This window comes from Amphibalanus amphitrite, unplaced genomic scaffold (assembly GCF_019059575.1).
Source record: "Amphibalanus amphitrite isolate SeventyFive unplaced genomic scaffold, NRLGWU_Aamphi_draft 000792F_arrow, whole genome shotgun sequence".
Taxonomy (NCBI): Eukaryota; Metazoa; Arthropoda; class Thecostraca; order Balanomorpha; family Balanidae; genus Amphibalanus; species Amphibalanus amphitrite.
The window spans coordinates 84,602-107,700 of record NW_024882286.1 but is presented as its reverse complement, the minus strand read 5'-3'; the positions used below and the strand labels follow the sequence as shown (position 1 = coordinate 107,700).

At 55.1% G+C, this 23,099-nt stretch overlaps 1 protein-coding gene across 9 annotated transcripts; it reads left to right on the top strand.

The window, feature by feature from the left end:
• The first annotated feature begins 146 nt into the window (after positions 1 to 146).
• On the top strand, positions 147 to 23,052 carry LOC122366235 (atlastin-like). Of its 9 annotated transcripts, none has more exons than XM_043338238.1 (11): positions 147 to 204; positions 14,466 to 14,688; positions 15,021 to 15,155; positions 15,479 to 15,634; positions 16,264 to 16,413; positions 17,825 to 17,963; positions 18,824 to 19,008; positions 19,286 to 19,507; positions 20,296 to 20,415; positions 20,925 to 21,086; positions 21,825 to 23,052. In XM_043338238.1, exons 2-11 carry the CDS (start codon positions 14,485 to 14,487, stop codon positions 21,933 to 21,935), a joined length of 1,584 nt encoding a protein of 527 aa, XP_043194173.1. In that variant the 5' UTR covers positions 147 to 204; positions 14,466 to 14,484; the 3' UTR covers positions 21,936 to 23,052. The 9 variants fall into 9 exon arrangements, with proteins under 9 accessions (XP_043194173.1, XP_043194166.1, XP_043194171.1 ...); XM_043338231.1 differs by having other exon boundaries at positions 147 to 323; positions 16,264 to 16,419; XM_043338236.1 differs by having other exon boundaries at positions 157 to 323.
• The last annotated feature ends 47 nt before the right edge of the window (positions 23,053 to 23,099 follow it).

The following is a 23,099-nucleotide window of genomic DNA, read 5'->3' as shown; positions in this document are numbered from 1 at the left end:
TAGAATATTGTATTATAAATTGAAGTAAACACTATTTCTGGTCGAAATAAACGGCGATCAATAGTTTTTGATAACCGTTTACTAATGATGTCATCAAAAACTAAATAGATGATGGGGTATTTATAAACGTCTCGTAAGCGTTGTTTATGTATCATCAAACTAGTGAGCAGTATATTGACCAATCAGCTCCCGCGCTCCTTTTTGGTCAGTCAAGTTACTTCGCTTTTCGAACAGCGAATTTTTATTTGCGGTTTGCAACTAGTGCATGCAACAGTAGCGTCTCAGTCTGTGCGTTTCTATTTCGGGAGGCTAGTTGGCATAAGGTAGGTAGGTCATTTCACTGTTTCCCCCTAGTCAGTTGGTTACCTTAAGTGGGATGATTTTTAGTTAACTAAATTTACATGTTGCACTTTGCAGATTGCCGTGTATTGGAATGAAAAAGGTGAAAATCTGACCTTTATCAAAGGGCTCTGTGCATTGCCTATTTTTTACTGTTATGTCAAGTCTAAACCTTTTGAATGGAAGGATTCTCAAGGACAGAGCCCCTGCTAAGCCAAGCTTGCTGCATTGGCCCTGCCCTCTACCCTCTGATCATGCAATTCCTGATCTATGGCAGAAATTGGAGTCTGAAGTTAAATGTGTGCACATAGCCATGTACAGCCAGTCCCTTGCTGGCTGACTGCCTAGCCACAGCCTGCCACCAACCGCAGCCATACCTGTCGGGAGTCTCATAAACCTCTAACACTCGTCACACTTTGAAAATGAAAACCCATTTACCCGGGTGCTGTTCGGTTACAGTTTTTATCAGCAGGCTGCGAGCATGCTGCTACTTCTTGGCTCCATTGGTCGAATTCAGGTGGTTTGTTCATTAGATTAATGCCTACCTATCTATTAATCTAATGATTCAAGCAAATACCCATAAAAGATGAGCTTTGTACAATTTTTTATTGTTATTAATTTTACCTACAGTGCTGCTAAAGTGCTGCAGTGCTGCTAAGGATTAGTAGCCCACATGTCATTTGTTTTGTTTGAATTTTATTTTATTTGTGTATTTTTAGAAAGTGTATCAGTAAGAGCTGTTATTATTTTACCATTTCATATGCATGTTCAACTTTCAAGGTGGTAATTTTTCAAGGCATTTCATCTCATTGTCCAAAAGGAAGGGTGCCTTTTGTTTTGGCTGCTTTCCATTAATAAGTGTTAATATTGAACTCCATGGAAAACTGTGGATGCCTCAGCATATTTCATTGTGCATTTTTTTAAAAGATATCTGTAATGGATTACTTTTTGCAGTGTTTCTTTGGATTGGTATCCTTTGGTGCCATTCTCTTTCAGTCCAAGTCACTTATGTGGTGGAATGTGCCTTATTCTCACACAAATTAAAAGCTCTTTGAGATTGACTTAAAGTGACATTTATTGTAGTGCTTTCTGATTGCTGAATCTGATCACTTGTTAACAACACTTCATAAAGAATAGATACCTACTTTTGATAAGCTGAGTATGCTAGGTAGTTGTTTGTGTGTTTTTGCTTTGTTGTACATAGTTTGTTTTATTTTTTTCTGTCATGGGAGGTGAAGTTTGTACATATATAATATATTTTTTGTTGTTACTTATTGTGGTTACATCAGTGGCTTAAGGATGAACAATTAATGCTGAAGCCTGAAACCATCATAATTCATGTTTGATTAACATTTTGCAGTCAGCTAAGTGGCAACAGAAATGCAAGTCTTCCATTAGGTAGTCGAAGACTGCTCAGCAATAGTTGTTACCTAATACCTACCTATGCATTTCGAAAGTTTTTTTTTATAAAAATGAAGGGCAATGTCATTGGAGATTTATTCTGAGAGCTGATACCTACTATTTACACTTGGCATGACAGGATAGTGATATGTGCTATTAATGCATCATTATTATTAAGAATAGACTCTTTTCTAAAGCTCACAGACATCATGCAAATAGGAAGAAAATGAGTCCACCCAACCTGCAACCACATTCCAGAGCAAACTGCTGCTCAGTTTACTCTCGATGTCACTGCAACTTGGTTTACTCCAGAGCTACCGCATCTGATGATCAGTGCGCATTGCGACATCCCATTACCCCGTGCCGTGCCGACCCCTATTGCACGGTTCGGGCATCTACCATCACCCCCTGCCTCCCCCGCCTTTGACGTCATTCGGTCACGATCGGCGGGTAGGAACGATGACGGATGAAGCGAGAAGGGGCAAGGGGAGGGGATGGGGCAGATTGTACTTTGTGACCTTGTTAGGAAACTAGTGACGTATTCATTAGCCGAGGATGGAAAACTTGTACAGTTTGATGTCTGGTAGCTGTTCGTTGCAAGCATATTGACAGGATTTTGAAGAATCATCGGGACTTTATATTGATATTTGTGTCCTGTTGATCACGGACTGACAGTTATTCAAGCCAGTTTGGGTTAGCAGAGCGGTGCACCCGCTCCGGTATTTCACGCTGCATCTTCGACCTTCACCGTGCCATGCTAGTCAAACCGGTTCTCGGGGCTGTGTACGATACGCCTTTCGTTACCGTCCCCTCACCAGCTGATATCGAGCTCCGCCCGACGGTCCACCTCGGCTCTGTGACCGTCGGCCGGCTATCTATAGCCAAGTGGCGGGCCGCGCCGCTCGAAATACAGCGCCGCGCGAGACGACAGAACGCGGCGGGACCGGACGGCCGCCTCTGCCGGCGCGGAGCGCAGTGCCGGGCGGCGCGTCTCGCAGACTTGTTCTATAGTGGTCGCCGGTCGGAGAAAGTGGGCGGCGGTTGTGGCGGTCCGGCCGGCCGGCGGGCGAGCAGTGGTCGTGCAGTGGATGCTAGGAGAGGTGCCGAGAGGAGTGCGGACGATTGTGGCGACCGAGGCCAGAAGTGGAGCTAAGTGAGCGTCTGGCGGGGCTGAGTGCCCGGGTGCAGAGTGTCGGAGTGAAACGTTCTGTAGTGGTTACTGAAACTTGCAACTCGGAAGTGTCAGTGACTCCAAGCGTGAACATCTGGTGAGATTCAACGTCATTCTGCCATTTTCTGGTGAGTTAACTAATAACTATGGGGAGTTACCTCACCAACCATGAGTTACCTGGCATGGCACCGTGCGACGGTGGCCATACCATTCCGATCATACCAGTAGCTGAGCGGCCTCTCCTCCCTTCCCGGTCGGATCGTCACGGTCAGCAGTTGGCACGTGGTCCGCGCCGCCTCCAGTGTCGGCCGGCCCTCACTCCGCCGCGGCTCCCGCAGGGCGAATTCCGACACGTTCCCCGCCAGCCTCGTTACTCGTCGTGACCCGGCCGGTGATACCGTCTGCCGGTGGCTTTGTGGCTCCACGGTTCGAGGCAGGGGAGACGACCCGACCCTGGCGGTTGGGAATGAGGCGGCAGCGGTGCCACAGGGCGCGTCTCCCACTCCCACATTTAGAGGTGCGGTGAAGCTCGGTTCACACCGTTTTATGATGCCGGGGCGTGCCGTCAGGCTGACCTCGTTTGGCAAACAGAGTGACGGCTCACAGCTGGTGGAAGTCGCAGCGTTTGTTGGTGAACGGACGGAACCAGACGTGGCGTGTGCTTGTAAATTTTCGGAACAATCTGCACCGGTCTAATAGGGCTCTGTGTGTGGTGGAGTGGCATTCACTACGTGCTTTGGAATGCGTACACCGAGTGGAGCGTTTCTGGTTCATGCCCGTCCATTGGTTGTAATTCCACACTATTTTGGTGGAACTAGGCGATCGACATCGCTACTTACAAACCTCGCAAGTTCACCTGTGCGGGAACGGTAACCGTATTTACTGGCGCGGCGGTTTCAAGGGCTTGGTCAATGGTCATTTGTTTATACTCTTACCGCGTTTTATTAGCGAGTGTCGGCGCTCCCACCCCAAATATCCCGTGTGTAGGCTGCAGGCCGGCCGGCCGGCCGGTGACGGCGGACCCGTGTTGGCAGCGCCGTCACTGTCAGCCGGTCCAAGTTGGCAGCCCTCAGTCGCTCTGCCGGTCGGTGACGGTCGGCGGCGTGGTCGGTCGGGGCGGAGATCATTCTGTGTCCGGTCCTCTGTCCTTGATCGCCGCTCTGAAATAATCCATCCTATCTGCTCTTCCCTCTCTCTTCTCTTTCTATCATTTCAACTCTCTCTCTCTCTCTCTCTCTCTCTCTCTCTCTCTCTCTCTCTCTCTCTCTCTCTCTCCCTCTCTCTCTCTCTCTCCCTCTCTCTACCTCCCTATCTCTCTTCTACATTAGTGTATGGCTCTGCCCCGGTAATGTCATTTCCTCTGCCGCCTATCCTGTGCCCGACTCGGCTGCGTGTGACGTGCGCCCCCCCCCCCCCCCCCCTGTGGGTAGCGTGCGTTATCCAAGTAATGTGATGCCTCCCCCCTCTGTCGCTTGCTGCGTACATGTGTTCGTGTGTGCCCGTCATTATTAGTCCCTCCGACGCAGTTGCGTGTGCCGCAGGGGCTACGCGTAAATGATCCAACTACCAACCAACTACCAACTACCTCCCACCCATCACTGCAGTTGGTGATGTGGGCCTTTGCTCAGCTCCTGTCGCCCGTGCGTTCAACCTTGGTTTAACCCGCCCGGGGGTGACCCTGTGTGCGTGTTGATTAGCTGTTACCTTACCTGTCCTCGCTACTGGAAATTGATTGTGTGCGTGGGTAGAGATGTTTTAGGGCATGCCTCTATCACGCCCACGCCTTTACCCCACACACACCCCTTCCGTTCCCGTTTCCAACTCGACCGCTCACTACAGTGCCTCGATCTCCACCCCGACCCCTCCCATGATCACCGGTCCGTGTCAGTGGCGCGCGGTGGTACGGCTCGGTCCATAGTCCGCGCTATAGTGGGATGGACGGAGACCCCTCCCCGCACGGCGCCAATACTCGCTGACACGGCATCGCCAGCCCCTCGCCCTTTCCATCCCGTCGCATCCTGATAGAGGTCGTCAGTCCCGGTTGGGTATGCTCCTCCTCCATAGATACGACTCGGAGTAGAGTTGTGCAGTCACACCGGTGGAACTAGTGGCTGTAATGTGTAGGTATATTGCGTATTCAGCTCAATGTTTGAATTTGGTGGGTGGTAGGTACTCGCCGAGGTCCGAGCTCCTCAACTCAGTCTGTCTGACGAGCAGATTAGATAATGGACCATTGTTTGACAATTATAGTTACTCACGATGAGCGCGCTGGTATCGGTGGACGTAGTGACTGAACGGCGCACTGCGCGATTTGTGCTGACTTTTCAAACATCGGCACCTATGGCCATATCTTACCCTCCAGTAGCCGACAACGGGGGGAGGGCGGCAACAGTGGCAACGACAGGGGCCTGGCATCCGGGCCGGTTTTATTGAATTTGATTTCACCAGTGATGTTCAGGCTCTGATGAACTCGGTGGAAGGTCGATGTGGCCATAGTCCACTCGTTTATGCTTCATATCGCTGCCGTTTTTATGTGAATGTGGATCAGTTTTCCGGGAATCGGACCTTCAGTGGCCTACTCTACTGTCTGCTCATCTTGATCTGCAAACAGCTATCGCTTCCGATTGAATAACCAACTCACAGACCAGTCTTCCGATAGGTCGCGTCCTGTATCGACCGTCGAATCTCGTCTTCCGCCTAACTTCAGGCTTGCTTTGATCTTTGAACTGATACATTTGGCCGATTCAATGGCAACTCTTTCATACTCTTTCAGTAAGCTCTGTTCACTGCCGCCTCCTCCACCCACCCCGCGCCTCAGCTCCGAGTCGTGACCTCTCAGTCGTTGCCATGCGGGCGCGGCGTTTGAGCCTCCCGTTGTCTGTTCTCTGTACGTCGGCCGCCGGCCGGCCGGGCTCTCTGATTCACCGCCAATGGCGGGGGCGGGGGCGGCTGCCGCCCGCTGCCAGAAACCACAGAAGGCCGGTCCCTCTGAAACTAGGAGACTCGGCGACTGTTGCGGCTGTTGGGCTAAGCTCGCATGGTTCGGGGCTACGGGCGCTTGATCGGCTATACTTCTGAAGTGTCCACTCAAAATCCTCACGACACGATCCGCGGCTGTTACATGTGACCTCCATGTTAACACATGATGGTAGCCAATAGGTCACGGTGGCTTCGGCGCTAACCCATCACTTTCCTCGGCACGTCTCAGCTGCAGATACCGGGCGTATTGGTCCCTTGTCCTGAAATCGTAAAACCATGCGCCTGCCGGTTTCAGCGTGACTTATTCAGCGTGACTGTCTCCTGGTTATACTGCACCAACTCCAACCCGCTCAACACCGCCACCTGACCTTGCCAGCTGTTGGCTACCACCCCGCCCATCCGTCGACGCTGACCCCGCCTACCATCTGCCTATTCATGTGGAAACCAGACTCGCTGCCAACACGGCCAAACGACCGATAGAGGTCATCCTCAGCTCCGATCATCATTTGTCTCGGGCTCTTGTCTCTCTTTTTTCAAAGATGCGTATGCCTCGTTGCCACTGGGCCGGTCGTTCCGTCCACTGCTCTCGCCCACCGCTCCCTGCCGCCTAGGCAACTTTCACAGGTGCGGTGCGGCTGCTCGCGGAAAGGGCTGGGTCTTCGGGCACCGTCTCTGTGATTTCATCGCTGTAAGGTGACTCATACAGGTGTGTGCGATGTCTGTGTTCTGTATATGTGGTTTGGCATCCCTCTGACGTGCAGTGATGTCCGCAGTATGGAATGTTGCGGTCTGCTTGTACCCACTGACGTACTGTGCTGATTGCATGGTGGAATGCTGCACTGTGGTTCATAATGGTGGGGATAGTCACTGGTCATCATGAGTTGAACCGCTCTATGAATTTCCGATGGTTTTGTTGTGAATGTCGCAGAGACAGGCTAGGGGACGGCGAGACTTGTGTATGCTGAGAGAGCATCATAGAGCTGAGAAAGCTCCAACTAGCTGTACTGTCGGTTTGATCCTGGCCACGCCGGATGAGCCGGTTCGTGGTCTGGTATCGCTGATCTAAAGCCTGGCACGGCGCTGGGTTCAGCATTGGTCTTCTACGGTGAAGGGGAGCCTCCAGCTTTCGATTGACTCAATGCAGCATATTTTGTCCGATCATGTGCTGGGCTTGCTGCTCGAAGAAATTTAGACAAACCTGGTGCCGTGCTCTCGACACGGGACGTTCGTATGATTGTTTTGAGTCGGCTGCAATGTTTGTTCCTCTGGTCATTTTCGCAGTACAGAACTGGCGGCCCGTGGCTGTCGTGATATCGGACCGAAAGCATACAGCAGTATCATCGAGTCCTTTTTGTTTGCCGATTGCCAGTCCTTATATCGGGTGTCTGTATGTTAGAACTTGTGTTTAGTCCGTGCCTCTACCCTCTCCTGCCCCGGCGTTGAGGGTGGAGGTGTGTGAAATGTAGCCGTCCACAGACCGACGGCACGGTAGTTACGACAGCCACTCACTCCCCGAGGTCAATGTGAGGCGGGCCGTCCCACCACCATGCCACTGTCTCCTGATAAGGGGTGGCGGTTACCGAGTGGGTAATCAGCACACTTACGATAAGGGCCGAGCGATCGTCCTCAGATACATTGTTACATTGTTGACATATTGATATCTTGGCACAAGGGTTAGATCGTTTGTATTCGCCGTTCAACTTGCAGGGGTGAGGATATTGGAAATATAAGCAGCGGTATTCGCCAATGGCACAATTATGCCATGTGTTATGGAAATTAAATTTGGCGTCCTTGGAACTTGGAACGGAATACGGAATGCCTACTGCTCTTTGGCCGGACATTTTGCTGGTTTGCTGTTTGTTGCTGTGTAGAGGAGCGGCCGCGTATTGAACCGGCCAGTTTTTGTGCGACATCGGACTCAGCTTTGTTCGTTTGACGCATGGCCGCGCGGCCAATCAGAGTGTAAACTTTTTGTGTGCTCGTCACTCGAGGAAAACTGTAGTGACGAGCTGTGCCCGATCGCGTAGTGTACATATGTTATGTTTGTTTGTTTATGTTTGTTGTCATATGTTTGTATCGTGTATATATTCTCTGTACCTAATGTGTCCGCCACTGCGCGTGTGGACCTCCAGGAACTGTGCGCCGTTCTACATGATAGCGCATGCGCACTATTCGTTACCACTTGGTACTGTTAGTACAATGGTCGCCCAATTGTGTGCAAATACATTCGACTTCTAACTGGAGCAGGACTTTGAAGAAGAGAGGCGAAGGAAGACGGAGGAGGCTGAAGGCTGACGACGGAGAGACACACGCACAACCGACCTTCAAGGTCGCACCGAGCTACGGTCGAGCGAGGTGGGCAACACGCCCTTAAAGACGCCTCTGATTGTAGCCACGCCGGTACCCCTGGTCGGACCCGGTATACTGACACGGACCTTGCCACTGGCTCTGGCTCAGGCTGTCTTAGCGGACACGCCTGCCAGTCCAGACGCTCTCCTAAGAGCGAGTGCTCGGCTACCGCCAGTCTGCCGGGCCCAACAGCGTTCTGCTGACACCCACCGATACCGCTCGCCGCACCGCAAGTGCCGCAGCGATTCGGGCGCTCCAGGCGAGCGTAACGGGAGTCACACCAGTCCGCGCCGCCAGGCTCTGCCCGCTGTTGTATTCACGGACGGCCCTTCTTTAGATTGCTGACACAGATTCCATAGATTGCACAGATCAGCAGGCCGTCCGTAGAATTACACTGGTGACCCCGACGTGATACTCCAACCCAGTCATGCCGGACGCCACGGAGTTGGACAACGCAGCACCGCGTGGCGCCCCTCCCGCGACGGTGTCCAACGGGCCTCCAGCTGAGACCGCTCAACGGCCGCTAGCTTCGTTCCGCCTGCCGCCATACACGCCAGAAGAGCCCGATCTATGGCTCCTACAGGTCGAATGCGCGTTCGACATCAGCGGCGTAAGCTCCGACGAGCTCCGGTACAAACTTCTAGTCGCCAACCTGCCAGCGACTATCGCCGTCCAGGTCAAGGACGTGATAAGGACATCAAGGTCATTCACCGCCCTGTGCGACGCGCTGAAGTCTCGCCTTGCGCAATCCCGGGCCGACAGGCTGCAGTCGCTACTCAGCCGACAGCAGCTCGGCGACCAAAAGCCGACGGCGCTCCTCCGTTCCATGAGGAACGAGCTGGCCGCCGCCGGGGACGCTCCCGTGGACACGGAGCTGTTCCGGACACTCTTCAAACAACGTCTGCCGCAGCCCGTCCGCGCTGCCCTGGCCCTACTGCCGGCCGACAGCGCACTGGACGCGCTGGCAGAAGCGGCAGACCGCTACCTGGACGCCAGTGGACCGGACCCGAGGGTAGCGGTCGTCACCGCCCCGCCGCCGCAGCCTGCGACACCGGCACCGGCTCAACCTTCAGCCGGACTAGAGGCCGTCGTAGCGACCTTAGTCGCCAAGATGGACAGCCTCCAGGCCAGCCACCGAGGCCTCGAGGCCAGCAACCGGCGCCTACAAGACGCGCTCCGACGGGATTGTGGCCGGAGCCAATCCCGCCGACGACGGGCGCCTAGCTCATCACGGCCGCCGACACCAGCGCGCTCTCCGACGCCGACGAACGAAGACGACCTCTGCTGGTACCATCAGCGGTTCGGCAACAGGGCACGCCGCTGCGAATCGCCATGCAGTTGGGCGGAAAACTAGGCGGCCCCGCGCTCTTGGCGCAATGCGCGGGCGCACTTCCCACCGCCGCGCCGCTCCTCTTCGTGCGTGACACGAAGACCAATCATCAATTTCTGATTGACACCGGAGCGCAGGTCAGCGTGCTGCCACGCCGCTGCCTACCCAAGAAGTCCACGCTGACCCCTGCTCCTGCCGGCCAGCAGCTCGTCGCGGCAAACGGCTCGCCAATCGCCGTCTACGGCACCTGTCTGCTGGACGTCACGTTAAGCCGCCATCACAGCCTGAAGCACCGATTTTTTATCACCGATGTCACCACACCGATCCTGGGCACCGACTTCTTGGCCGCACACCAGCTCGTCGTCGACGTCGCCAGCCAACGCCTCCTGCGAGACGGCACCGTGTGCGCCAGCGCCCAGCGGTCACGACTGTGCTCCATCGGCGTGCGCCTCATCCACGAGCAGGCTGCTGCTCGCTATGCCGCCGTCCTCGCCCGCTACCCGGACGTAACATCGCCAGCGCCCGGCCCGGCACCAGTCAAGCACAGTGTGACACACCATATCGTCACCACCGGGCCGCCAGTGCACCAGCGGCCACGGCGACTGCGACCAGACCGGACACACATCGCCAAAACAGAATTCGACAAGATGCTACGGCAGGGCACCATCCGCCCGTCCAGCAGCAGCTGGGCCTCGCCTCTCCACATGGCGCCCAAGAAGTCTCCCGGCGAGTGGCGCCCCTGTGGGGACTACAGGGCGCTGAACGCCCGCACTCTGCCGGACCGGTACCCGCTTCCCTACCTGCGAGACTTCTCGGCCGACCTGCACGGGTGTGCCGTCTTCAGCACGATCGACTTGGTGAAGGCGTTTCACCAGATACCCGTGGAACCTGCCGACGTCGCCAAGACCGCCATAACTACACCGTTCGGCCTCTACGAATGCGTCCGGATGCCATTCGGCCTCAGGAACGCTGGACAGACCTTCCAGCGTTTCATGGATGAGGTCCTCCGCGGCATACCGGGCTGCTTCGTTTACCTCGACGACATCCTGCTTGCCAGCCCGACTGCCGAACACCACCTGCAGCTCCTGGACCACGTACTTCAGCGCCTCAACACCTACGGCGTCGTCGTCAACAGGCACAAGTGCGTCCTGGGTCAGCAGCAGGTGGTGTTCCTCGGCCACTCGGTGGACGCCGACGGCGTCCGCCCGCTGCCTGGACGAGTCGAAGCCATCAGGAACTTTCCAGAGCCGACCACGCAGTCCCAGCTGCGGAGGTTCCTGGGGATGGTGGCGTACTATCACCGCTTCGTCCACCGGGCCGCCGAACTCTTGCAGCCCCTGCACGCCCTGCTCACTAACAAGGGCAAGAACTCCAAAGCGCCCGTCGCGTGGACGGACGCGACACGCCAGCGCTTCCGACACATCAAGGACGCCCTGGCCGCGGCGACGCACCTCGCGCACCAGGTCCCGGACGCGCCGCTCGCCCTCTTCGTCGACGCCTCAGACTGCGGAGTGGGCGCCGTCCTCCAACAGCACGTAGCTGGCGAGTGGCAGCCGCTAAGCTTCTTCTCCAAGACGCTTCAACCTGCAGAGAAGAAGTACAGTACGTTCGGGCGCGAGCTGCTCGCCATCTACCTGGCCGTCCGACATTTCAAGCACTCGATCGAAGGCCGGTCGGCAATTGTCTTTACGGACCACCGCCCGCTGGTAACGGCCGTCGGCTCCTCGTCCGACCGCTACTCACCACGAGAGGTCCGCCACCTTGACTATATCGGCCAGTTCGTGTCGGACATCCGCCATGTGCCTGGCAAAGACAACGTGGTCGCCGACACGCTGTCGCGCACGGTCTCGATGGTGGCCCAGCCGCGCCCCCCGCTCGCCGACTTCACTGCCATCGCCAAGGCCCAGTCCGAAGACGGCTCGCTGGAAGAACTCGAGGCCTCAGACACCTCACTGCGCCTGCGCCACATCCCGGTCGGCGATGGACTCCGTCTGCTCTGCGACGAGTCCACCGGATCGCCTCGGCCGGTCCTCCCAGAGGCGCTGCGCCGGCCCTTCGCCAAGGCTCTGCACGACCTGTCGCACCCTGGCGTCGAGGCCACCGTCAAGATCGTCTCCAAGCGGTTCGTCTGGCCCGGTATGGATCGTGACGTGCGCCGCTGGACCCGAACCTGCCTCGCCTGCCAGCGCTGCAAGATCGGCCGGCACACCAAGTCCGACGTCGGCACCTTCCAGCCGCCTCAGCAACGCTTCGACCACGTCCATGTAGACCTCGTCGGTCCGATGCCTCCATCAAGAGGCCACTCGTACCTTCTGACGTGCGTCGACCGGTTCACTCGGTGGCCAGAAGCCATCCCGCTGCCAGACATTCGCACCACCACGGTGGCTCGAGCCTTCCTCGAGCACTGGATCGCCAGGTTCGGTGTTCCATCCATCATCACCACCGACCGCGGCGCTCAGTTCGAGTCTGCCCTCTGGTCGGAGCTTCAGCGGTTCCTCGGCTGCCAGCGGACTCGGACAACCAGCTACCACCCGGCCTGCAACGGCATGGTCGAGCGGTTCCACCGTCAGCTGAAGGCCAGCCTCCGTGCCCACCAAGCTGCCTCGTGGACAGACGTGCTGCCGCTGGTCATGCTGGGCATCCGCGCCACCATCAAGACCGACCTGCAGGCGTCCCCAGCTGAACTGGTATACGGCTCTCCACTGCGACTCCCAGCCGAGTTCTTCGACAGCAGCCGCACAGCAGACGCATCACCAGCCTCCTTCGTCAAGGACCTGCGACGCGCCATGGCTCAGCTTCGACCCACTCTGCCACGGACAACCAAGCGCGCCACGTACGTCCCGGAGGCGCTGAAGACGGCAAAGTACGTTTTCGTTCGGCGGGACGACCACCGTTACCCTCTGGACGCACCGTACGACGGCCCGTTCCCAGTCATCAACAGGACAGACAAGACCATCACCATCCAACGGCGACAGCGACGCGACGTCATCACCATCGACCGTTGCAAGCCCGCCTTCATGGACGAGGTGCCGGATCAACCTCAGGAGCAGCCACAGCGCGCACCTGACGTGCAGTCATCGGCCGCCCAGACAGGCGGCCCGGAGCTCCTGCTCTATGACGACACTCCGGCGGCCGCACGTCCTGCATCGCCAGCAGCGCCAACACCACGCCCGGCGCCAACGGAAGCACCAACAATACGACCGACAACACCGCGACCAGCAGCGCCATCGCGGCCAGCATCGACCACGGACATCACCACGGCAGCACAGCCCAGATCGATTCTCCGCACTCGCTCTGGACGCGAGTCACGACCACCGGATCGATTTCGACACGTCACCTTCATCGGCGACGCGTCTAGGGAGGGGGCAGTGTAGTGACGAGCTGTGCCCGATCGCGTAGTGTACATATGTTATGTTTGTTTGTTTATGTTTGTTGTCATATGTTTGTATCGTGTATATATTCTCTGTACCTAATGTGTCCGCCACTGCGCGTGTGGACCTCCAGGAACTGTGCGCCGTTCTACATGATAGCGCATGCGCACTATTCGTTACCACTTGGTACTGTTAGTACAATGGTCGCCCAATTGTGTGCAAATACATTCGACTTCTAACTGGAGCAGGACTTTGAAGAAGAGAGGCGAAGGAAGACGGAGGAGGCTGAAGGCTGACGACGGAGAGACACACGCACAACCGACCTTCAAGGTCGCACCGAGCTACGGTCGAGCGAGGTGGGCAACACGCCCTTAAAGACGCCTCTGATTGTAGCCACGCCGGTACCCCTGGTCGGACCCGGTATACTGACACGGACCTTGCCACTGGCTCTGGCTCAGGCTGTCTTAGCGGACACGCCTGCCAGTCCAGACGCTCTCCTAAGAGCGAGTGCTCGGCTACCGCCAGTCTGCCGGGCCCAACAGCGTTCTGCTGACACCCACCGATACCGCTCGCCGCACCGCAAGTGCCGCAGCGATTCGGGCGCTCCAGGCGAGCGTAACGGGAGTCACACCAGTCCGCGCCGCCAGGCTCTGCCCGCTGTTGTATTCACGGACGGCCCTTCTTTAGATTGCTGACACAGATTCCATAGATTGCACAGATCAGCAGGCCGTCCGTAGAATTACAAAACTGCCGAGCTACTGTCTACGACTTGAGGTCGTTCGAGTTGATAAACAAAAAGCTATCTATCGCTAGAATCAAACTAACCTTCACAGGTTTCAGCTATGCATGATGCATAGTCGAACTGCTCGCATTATTTATGCTTCGGGTTGCTACTGCGCTCTGCTAAGTGTAGGTTGAGCATTGTAGCTTGCAAACAACCCAGGCTGCCACCGAAATGGGCCCGTCGTTGTGGCCACTGGACTCAGTTGCAGCGAGCCCCGCTGCTTCACGGTACGGCTCACGGAGGGATGCCATATTTGGGCACGAGTGTCGATGCATTCATGGCTTCACCCCATCCCCACTCCACCCACATTCACCCTGGCCCTCCCCTTGCTGACTGATGGTGGCAGCCGGCAGGTGGTTCACTATTGCCGTCAACCTCAGCAGATCTCTTTTCCCACCCACACCCTATCCGCCCCTCTGCCCTGAGCCCTGTTATCCACGCTGTCGCTCTGCCCCAACCCCCGTCCACCGCCCCCGTCCCTTTGTTGTAGCTCCCGCCCCCAACTCTCCCCGCCCTCTCCCTCTACACTGCCTCTCGTTTTGCCGTCCGCCCACTCCTTGCCCGCCGCCGTCGCCATCGGCCGGCCGACCGCGTGCCGTTGCCGAGCCAGAATCACACAGACATTATTACAGCAGGCTTCCGACAGCCCACAATCACTAATCAGCCACCTCTGCCCCGTCACAACCGGCCGCCGTGCTGCCAACTGGTTACTGACGGCGGAACCTCTGTTTGCGTTTTCAGCCGGTAGGTGGCAGCAGCGATGCAGGGCCGGCCGATTCCAATAGTAGTGCCCTCCGATGAGGAGGGGGACCACACGTTCCACTTGGACAAGGAGGCGCTCGAGAGCGTCCTCTCCAAGGATAAGACCAAGGACAAGCATATCGTGGTGGTGTCGATCGCCGGCGCCTTCAGGAAGGGCAAGTCGTTCCTGTTGGACTTCCTACTCCGCTACCTCTGCGCCCAGGTAAGGCCGGCGGCCGGACTACAGCTTAGAGTTTACGATGACTGGATGTTATTTGCGTGTTTGGGTGTTGCACCTAGTTGAATTATGCCACTTGCTTGCTTTGCAATTTGTGGTGGGATTTAAATCGTTCTATACATCTGAATGTTACTTTATGCTATACATTTTTTATCGGCGTATATTTGTATGCCACATTCTGCACATCTCTTCCTGCATCTTCGTTTGTTTACCTTTGCTCTTCGCCTCTGGCATGCATATACTTTATTTTCCTTTTCTTTCTTCATCTACACCTCCCACCTAACCCAGATGACCCCACGCCCCTCTTCCATTCTCAGGGCTCGACGGACTGGCTGGGTGCTCGCGACGAGCCGCTGCGGGGCTTCCCATGGCGCGGCGGCTCGGAGAGGGACACCACCGGCATCCTGGTGTGGTCCGAGGTGTTCCCCGTCACACTCACTAATGGAGAGGAGGTGGGTGAGGTGACGACGGTGCTTGCCGTACGTTAAAGTGGATATGGGAAACTTCTCCGTGAAATGCCCGGCGTTGACGGGCTGATCGACGTTGGTGATATGTCACCATGAGCGTGACGACGACAACCACTGCGTGCAGTTTATTTGGTCATTTGTCATCATTTGTCAGCGAATTTACATTTTATATGTAAGAGCCAGCTTTTTTTATTCGTAAGAGCTCCTTCTCCATGTCGCCGCCAGGTGGTGGTGTTGTAAGCTGTAGTTTCGCATGTCACCGCCAGGCAGCGCGAGTGTATAACTCTAGTTCCCCATGTCGCCGCCAGGTGGTTATTCTTCTGATGGACACCCAGGGCGCGTTCGACAGCCAGTCGACCGTCAAGGACTGCGCCACCGTGTTCGCCCTCAGCACCATGATCAGCTCGGTCCAGGTGTACAACCTGTCGCAGAACATTCAGGAGGACGACCTGCAGCACCTCCAGGTAGGGAGCGGGTGTGACGTCATAGTGTGACGCCACAGGCTAGGGAGTGTGACGTCGGAGAGGGTTGGTGTTGTATCCGGTGGCCATGGCTCGTAGCGGAGAGCGGGCGGAGGTTCCGGTCGTATCCTGTGACTTTTAGGGGATAATGGGTGTTTAATTACGTGCAGTGACCGTTCACCTTTCTGGGTTGTCCTACTTTGTGCGTGAATCATGTTACAAATAGAGTCCCTGCTGCATTATTTCGCTGTGCTTCATTTACTGACTTTTACCGAGTACGGTAGTTATTAGTTATGTTTCGGCCGCTTACCAATTACGGCCGTTGTGTTTCATAACCGAGTATTGCCGTTGTGTTTCAGCTACTGGCTGAATACTCTTGTTGTGTTTCAGCTGTTAACATATTCCGCCCTGCCACCTGAAATCAGCTTTTTACCCGTAACGAGTAAACCGCCGCCTCTGCATTTCAGCTGTAGACCGAGTGCTGTCACTGTGTTTCAGCTGTTTACCGAGCAATGCGGCCGTGTTTCAGCTGTTTACCCCTCTCCTTGCCGCTGTGTTTCAGCTATTTACCGAGTACGGTCGGCTGGCGATGGAGGACAGCTGTATAACCGTGCTCTGCCGTTGTGTTTCAGCTGTTTACCGAGTACGGCCGGCTGGCGATGGAGGACAGCGCGCACACGCCGTTCCAGAAGCTCCAGTTCCTGGTGCGCGACTGGAGTTTCCCGTACGACGCTCCGTACGGCACGGAGGGCGGTAAACAGATCCTGGACCGACGTCTGCAGGTGGGGGTGAGGCGCGCCGGGCGGAGGAGGGCAGACGGACCGCAGCAGCGGCAGACACGCACGCACGCGCGCGCGCCCACCCACCGGCCGGGAGGAGTTTAAACTGGGTTGTACTGAGCAGCGAGTCTGGCCGGGAACCGGGTGCTGGAAATGGGCATGAGATGATGAGGGAGGAGTTATCTTACATGTGCTTCAATAGAACTTGTGAGCGAGGTAGCTGCTTGATTGCTGGGAGAAAGGCCGAGAAGGGTCATTCGAAACGGGTCCCAGCTCCAATTAGGTCAGTGTGCCTTATCGATTGATGCTGGTATTATATTTTTTTTTGTAATGACTAGTTCGTCAGATGCTCAGCACTCGGCTGTTATATGGGATGATCGCGATGCAGATATACATGACTTGCCTATGCTAGACCATAACGCACCAATCTAACCTAACCTAAATGCACAAAGTATAGTTGAGCGCAGGGTATTCGCTCTAATTCGCGAATTCGCTCTAATTCGCTAAAGAACCGGGAATTAAGTATCGGACCGGTCCGGGTCAGCTGTGGGGTGGGCGCGCGTGCGTACCAAAAACATCGGCATCTGCATGGTTATCAGTGCAGAGTTTCCATATGATTTCACTCATTTCTCGTTTGTGCTTTGTTGTGCTTCTGCAGCCTGCGCTCTTTCTCCTCCTTTGGCCTGAACGCGTTCCGTTTGTTTTCGTATTTGTTTTGAATGTTTGAATCTGTATTGTTGGAGACCTTGTAAGTGGTATCCAATTACATCAGTTTAAGCACGAATGCTCTCTCTTATTCAGTGTGAATATCATCGGACTGTCGGTTAAATCAGTATGTTATGAATGATTGTTTCACCGTACTATGTAAATTTCATGCTCTCGCTTTTGGGCACGCTTCGCTTCTAATTCGTTAAACGTAGTTCATGCATCCTTTTAAATAATTTACCTACTATGATAAACCGTGCGTAGTCTTACTGCATCAGATGGCTTAGTTAGTGTTCAAATTATTTTCGTGTCATCTGTGAATAGACAGTTTCGTGAATCTCAGGCGCTAATTTCGGCGCGGACGGACTTAACCAGCGTCGGACGTAGTTGGCCTAGGGCCGCCGGTCTATGTTAGTAGTTACAGGCAGGTCGACAGGTTGAAAGGCATAACACGGTGGTGGAAGTATGCTCGCCGGTGATGGAAGTATTTTTGACTAATTTTGACGTGCATGGCCGACCACTGTACAAGTTACAGCCATGCACGTCATGCTGGGTTTTTGTGGAGCCTGGAATAATTGGCTCTACACAACGCGGATACCATGGTCGCACTCATTTCTAGACCTCCATCTCCCCACCAGTCCCAACCCAGACTCATCTCTGACCTCCGCTCGTCACGCATGTGTGTGTGTTTGTCTGAACATGTCGCCAGGTATCGGACAAGCAGCACCCGGAGCTGCAGAGTCTGAGGAAACACATCCGCAGCTGTTTCCAGGAGATCGGCTGCTTCCTGATGCCACACCCGGGCCTGAAGGTGGCCACCAACCAGCACTTTGACGGCCGACTCTCTGGTGAGGGAGAGAGGGTGGAGAGGAAGGGAGAGGGTGGTGGACAGAGGTGGGAGTGTTTCTGTGTTTCTCTGAAGTGAGAAGAATAGGGATGGGAGGAGAGGAAGTGAATGGAGAGTTGGCGGTGGATAGGAGAGGGGCATCCTGGATGGAAGGGGATGACGTGTACAGGGACTGGGAGGGCGCCTGTTGAGTGACGAGGCTGGCAGGAGAGGCAGTGGAGGGGCGGGCGTCTGACAGCGGACAGGAGAGAGGACCGATGGGAGGGTAGAGGGTGTGGTTGTGCTCATACCGAAGGAAGCCACGTAGTCTGTGGTACAGGGCTTCGAGCCGTGCGTATAAATAGCGCGTTTTTCTATTGTTGTGTCACGTCGTGGAGTTACGAATCCCTTCCAATGCCGTCTAGTAGTGCGTTCGGTTGTAGGTCATCTCACGTATGGGTTAAAAAAAAGAAAGGAAAAATAGCGACACGATAAATCGAGTCGTACTTCGTCACGCTCTTATGATATTTATCATGCTAGTCTACCGTTTTTTTTTTTTTTGTTATTGATCCTGTGAATACTCTTTCGTCACCCCATTTGATCTCAGTTTGTACCGTCCGTTTCCTATCATCACCATTAATTGACCTCCTCCTAGCTCTCCGTCCACACCCTAACCGGATATGCCCAATCAAACACATCATAGACGACCTCCTCGTCGGCTCCCTTAGTGGCGGAACTCACCCCGGCCGACCTTATTTCCAACATGTCAGAGAGATGTGTGCTTCTCATCCATAATCCGGCAGTGTGCGCAATCGCCAAATGTCTATACCCAGTACGCCCGATCGTTGGTTTCTAACTTCAGTCCGTCTCCCTAACCGTCAGACATCGAGCCCGACTTCATCGAGCACCTGGAGCAGCTGGTGCCGATGCTGCTGGCGCCGGAGAACCTCATCATCAAGGAGATCTCGGGCACCAAAGTCAAGGCCAAGGAGCTCGTCACCTACTTCGAGTCCTACATGAACATCTACAAGGGCAGCGAACTGCCGGAGCCCAAGAGCATGCTGGAGGTAAGGGAGGAGACGGAGAAGGTGGTGTAGGTGGATATTGTGACGCTGATTTGGGGCCGAATGGCTTGTGGGAGTCTGGTCTAGGCTAGGTTTAGTAAAGGTGGACATTGGACAGCACTGAAAAAGTAATTGTGCACATTGAGGATATCATGCCGACATCATTGTATTTGTAGTTTGTACACTGACGCATGCTGACCATATTTTGTACTCTGACATCGATCCTGTAACGGTGCTTAGAGGTGATACACAATGTAAAAACGAACCCTTACTCCTCCAGGCGACGGCCGAGGCCAACAACCTCTCTGCGGTGGCGGCCGCAAAGGAGACGTACACACACATGATGGAGGCGGTATGTGGCGGCGACAAGCCGTTCCTCTCCTCCGAACACCTGGAGGCGGAGCACCTCCGAGCCAAGGACCGCGCCACGGACGTGTTCCAAGCGAGGAGGAAGATGGGAGGCGAGGAGTTCTCGGAACGCTACCAGGAGAGCCTCATGAAGGTGAGAGAGATGGGAGGGAGAGAGGGACGGTAGGGGAATGGGAGGAAGGCGGGCAAATGAGGTGATAGGTTGGGCTGGGGTATTCATGAAGAACCGGGGAGAAGGGTCAGTGTGAGGGAGCAGGGTTGGTTGGGTTGATAAGGTTTGAAATAAATCTGTTTGCGCATTTCCGTCGCGTGTTGAGCTTAGAGGTCCGCTTGGGCCTGACTTTTCATGCAAATTTGCTAACTTTGTCGCGTCTGCCCGTTCAATAGCTAAAGTTTGCATGGGCATTATAAGCTAACTTCTGGCTCTGATAATTATATTTTACACTGTGCTGCCGTCTTTGGAGCGAAGTTGGCAAAGAACACGTGGCAATCTTGATCTTATATTACAACTGCGTAGTTTCAGACACATTCAGGCGCTTATCAGAGAAAATACATCCATAAGTGCCATATGCTTTTTGTACTCGGCATATATGTGTTCAGCACAAAATCAGCCGTAGGTACTCAAATTACCCAACAACTATCTTATCCAGGACGTGTTGCTCGACATCATTGCTATGATTAGCTGGAGGATGCACCCTCATTCCTTCTCCATCTCCGATTTAAAAAGTCCAGCTCCCTGTCACCGTTACGTCTTTCCCCTCCGTTCCTCGCAGCTACGTCATTGCCCTCCTTCCCCTCATCACGTCCATTTCCGCTGTCCCTCATTATGTTCTTCTTCTCTGTTCCTCCCCTTCGCCACTCCTCGCTTTCATTCTCTGTTCTTCGTCACATTTATCACCTCTGTCCCCTCCGTCTCGTCAGGACGTGGAGGAGCAGTACATCCAGTACCAGGGCCACAACGACTCGAAGAACGTGTTCAAGGCGGCACGCACACCCTCTGTGCTGCTCTCAGTCTCACTGGTGTTCTACATCCTGTCGGGGGTGAGTGATGTGGATGGTGGAGTGACCTGATTGGGTCGGTGATATGGCTGGGTGAGTAACTTATTCAGAGCTCTAGGCGACTTCCCTGGCTGGTTGACCCTGATGGCTGGCTTAGTGATGTGAGTGACGTGATTTCTGTTAATATTATACTGGTCTAAATGACCTCAAAATCGGCTACAAGGGCTGGGGTAGGTATGGATTGACGAATCTAGTGATTATTCAGACTGCTGAGCCTCCGTGACTATTCCCTGTCACTCAGTCTGCATGTGCTCAGTCCCTAGTTTTCTCCCCTTGCCTTGTCTTCGGTTGATTGTTGACCCATCCTTCTCGTGTGATTTTTCGTCTTTATCGACATATTTTATCTCGTGTTTACTGCAAAGCCGCTCATTCCTGCCCCATTTTTGTGACCGTCCCCTCCGTGCTCACCCCCAGATATTCAGTCTGGTGGGGCTGTACGTCCTGGTGGGGCTGTACCCGTGTATTACCGTTCCCTCCGTGCTCACCCACAGATATTCAGCCTGGTGGGGCTGTACCCGGTGGCCAACCTGTGTAACCTTGCCATGATGCTGCTGGTGGCCACCGTCGGAGTCTGGGCCTACAGCCGATACAGCGGCGAGTATACGGAGCTAGCCGCCACCATAGACGAGCTCACCGAACAGGCCTGGCAGAACGTGAGTGACATCTAGCGGCGAGATAGGGGGCTGAGGTGACGGCAGTGGCCGCCAGGCTGCGTCACGGCCACCGGGAGTTGTCGGTGAAATGGCTTCTGTATCTTATAATTGCTCGCATTGTGCGCTTGAAAAAGAAACTATAGAAATCGAATGATATACTTTCCCCTTTCCGTGGATGATCAATCGGTACACCTTTGTTTAACCACCTCTGACTAACGCCGGTTTGAAATTGCCAGCTTCGGCGCCTCTAAACACGACGTGGTAAACGCTGCTCCACTCCAAACCTGCGTGGCATGCCTCTGCGGACTCCACCTGTCTCCTTTCGTGCTCTATCCTCTCTTCCGCGCCTGTTCCTCCGTCGGCCTACGTCTCTCACTAGAAATGGTTGGTCAGATAATGTGATCGCGGTGGGGGCGCTGCATGAATGCACAAAACACCAATTCGCCATTAATTTTGCTCCCTGTCTTCGTCTGTATGATGGCATGAAATCTGAAACCGTTTGCATGTTGTTCTGGTAAATCCTATCTTGAACGAATGACACTGTATGCAGCAGCTGAGGAGGAAGTCTTATTTATGTTTTTTTCAATAGTTTGCCCAGTCCAACTGCTTCAGCCCCGATCTCTAGTAAGTCTAATGCCGTCGTTTTAGCAGTTTGGCCCGTCTGTTTAGTTCAACAGTGTCTGAACCTGTTTCGTCTGATCAGTCACATAGCCTGACCCGTCTGTATCCATCCCACAGTGTCTGAAGCCAGTCTATGAGACGGTGATGCAGAAATCCTTGGACGCGGCCGCCCGCCAGGCGCTCCAACGCCAGGCCTCCGTCAAGGCGGCCAAAAGCAAGGCGTCGTGATGGCCGCCGGTGCTCAAACGATACGTACCGCGCTCAGTCCCGCCCCGCTGCCCGCCCCGCCCCGCCCCCGCTCCCGCCGCGCGCGCGCGACCACGTGCCATGGCGGAGCAGCGGCCGACGCCAGCGCTCGGACTGCCCCGCGCGCCAGCCAGCGAGAGTGAGGAGTACAAAGACAGTGCCTACCCGTTCAGTGACAGCGCCGTTCCGACGGACCTCCAAGCGTGAGTGAGTGAGTGTGAGAGTGGGTGAGGTGAGTTTGAGTGTTAGTTGATTCGGTCGGAGATGCGATGGCTCAGAATACCGACCTGCGTCGCTCGCGTTGTCCGGTACCGTCAGTTGTTATTAGTGCAGAGAGATAACCCTATACGGCGCGGAGCGGCGGTCGCGGGCCCTATTTATTACAGCGCATGTGTTGGCGGGCGGAGGAGCACGGCCGTGGGGTGTGGGGTCGGCGCTCCCGGGCAGAGTATAGAGGGTGGAGAGAGGGGCGCTGACCGCGGCGGGAGTCACCGTCCGCGGGAGAGATGTCGCTCCTGACCATGTGTTAGACTGCTGGGTAGCGGTGTGTCGAATATCGACGGGCAGGACAGCGACGCGACGTGTATGAGTAACGGTGGACGTAGCCGGATTTGTTGGAAACTTCCCAGTGTCGAATGTGCGGGGTACGGATTTTGTTGTTGGCATGATCTGCATAAGTCTAACCAGGTCCGTTACGTACAGAGTAATATCCGATCTTTCCGAATAACCCCTGGCGCCAGTCCCGTGTCCTGTTTGATGGAAACTGGGAGACTCTGGTCCCCGATTGGTCCCGGTTCCGGTTTGGTCCCAGCCTGGTTTGCTTCTGGTCCCGGTCCCGGTGTGATCCTGGTTTGGTCCCGGTCTCCAGTTTGGTCTCGGCTTCCATTCGGTCCCGGTTGGGCCCTGACCGCGTGTCCCAGGTTGCCATAGTGTTGCGGAGAGCGCGGACGGTCGGTGTTGTGAGTGGCGCGGCCGGTCGGACAGGCCGACGGACCGGCGATAGGGGGTAGCTGTGTGGTATGATAGCGGTGTCAGTCTCCATGGGGAGGGGACCTGCTGCCAGCGGGAGATACGGCCAATATAATTACTAATTGGTTAATGAAGTTCGTGTGGTGGCGTCTGCGGAGCGGCTGGCGTGGGCTTTCA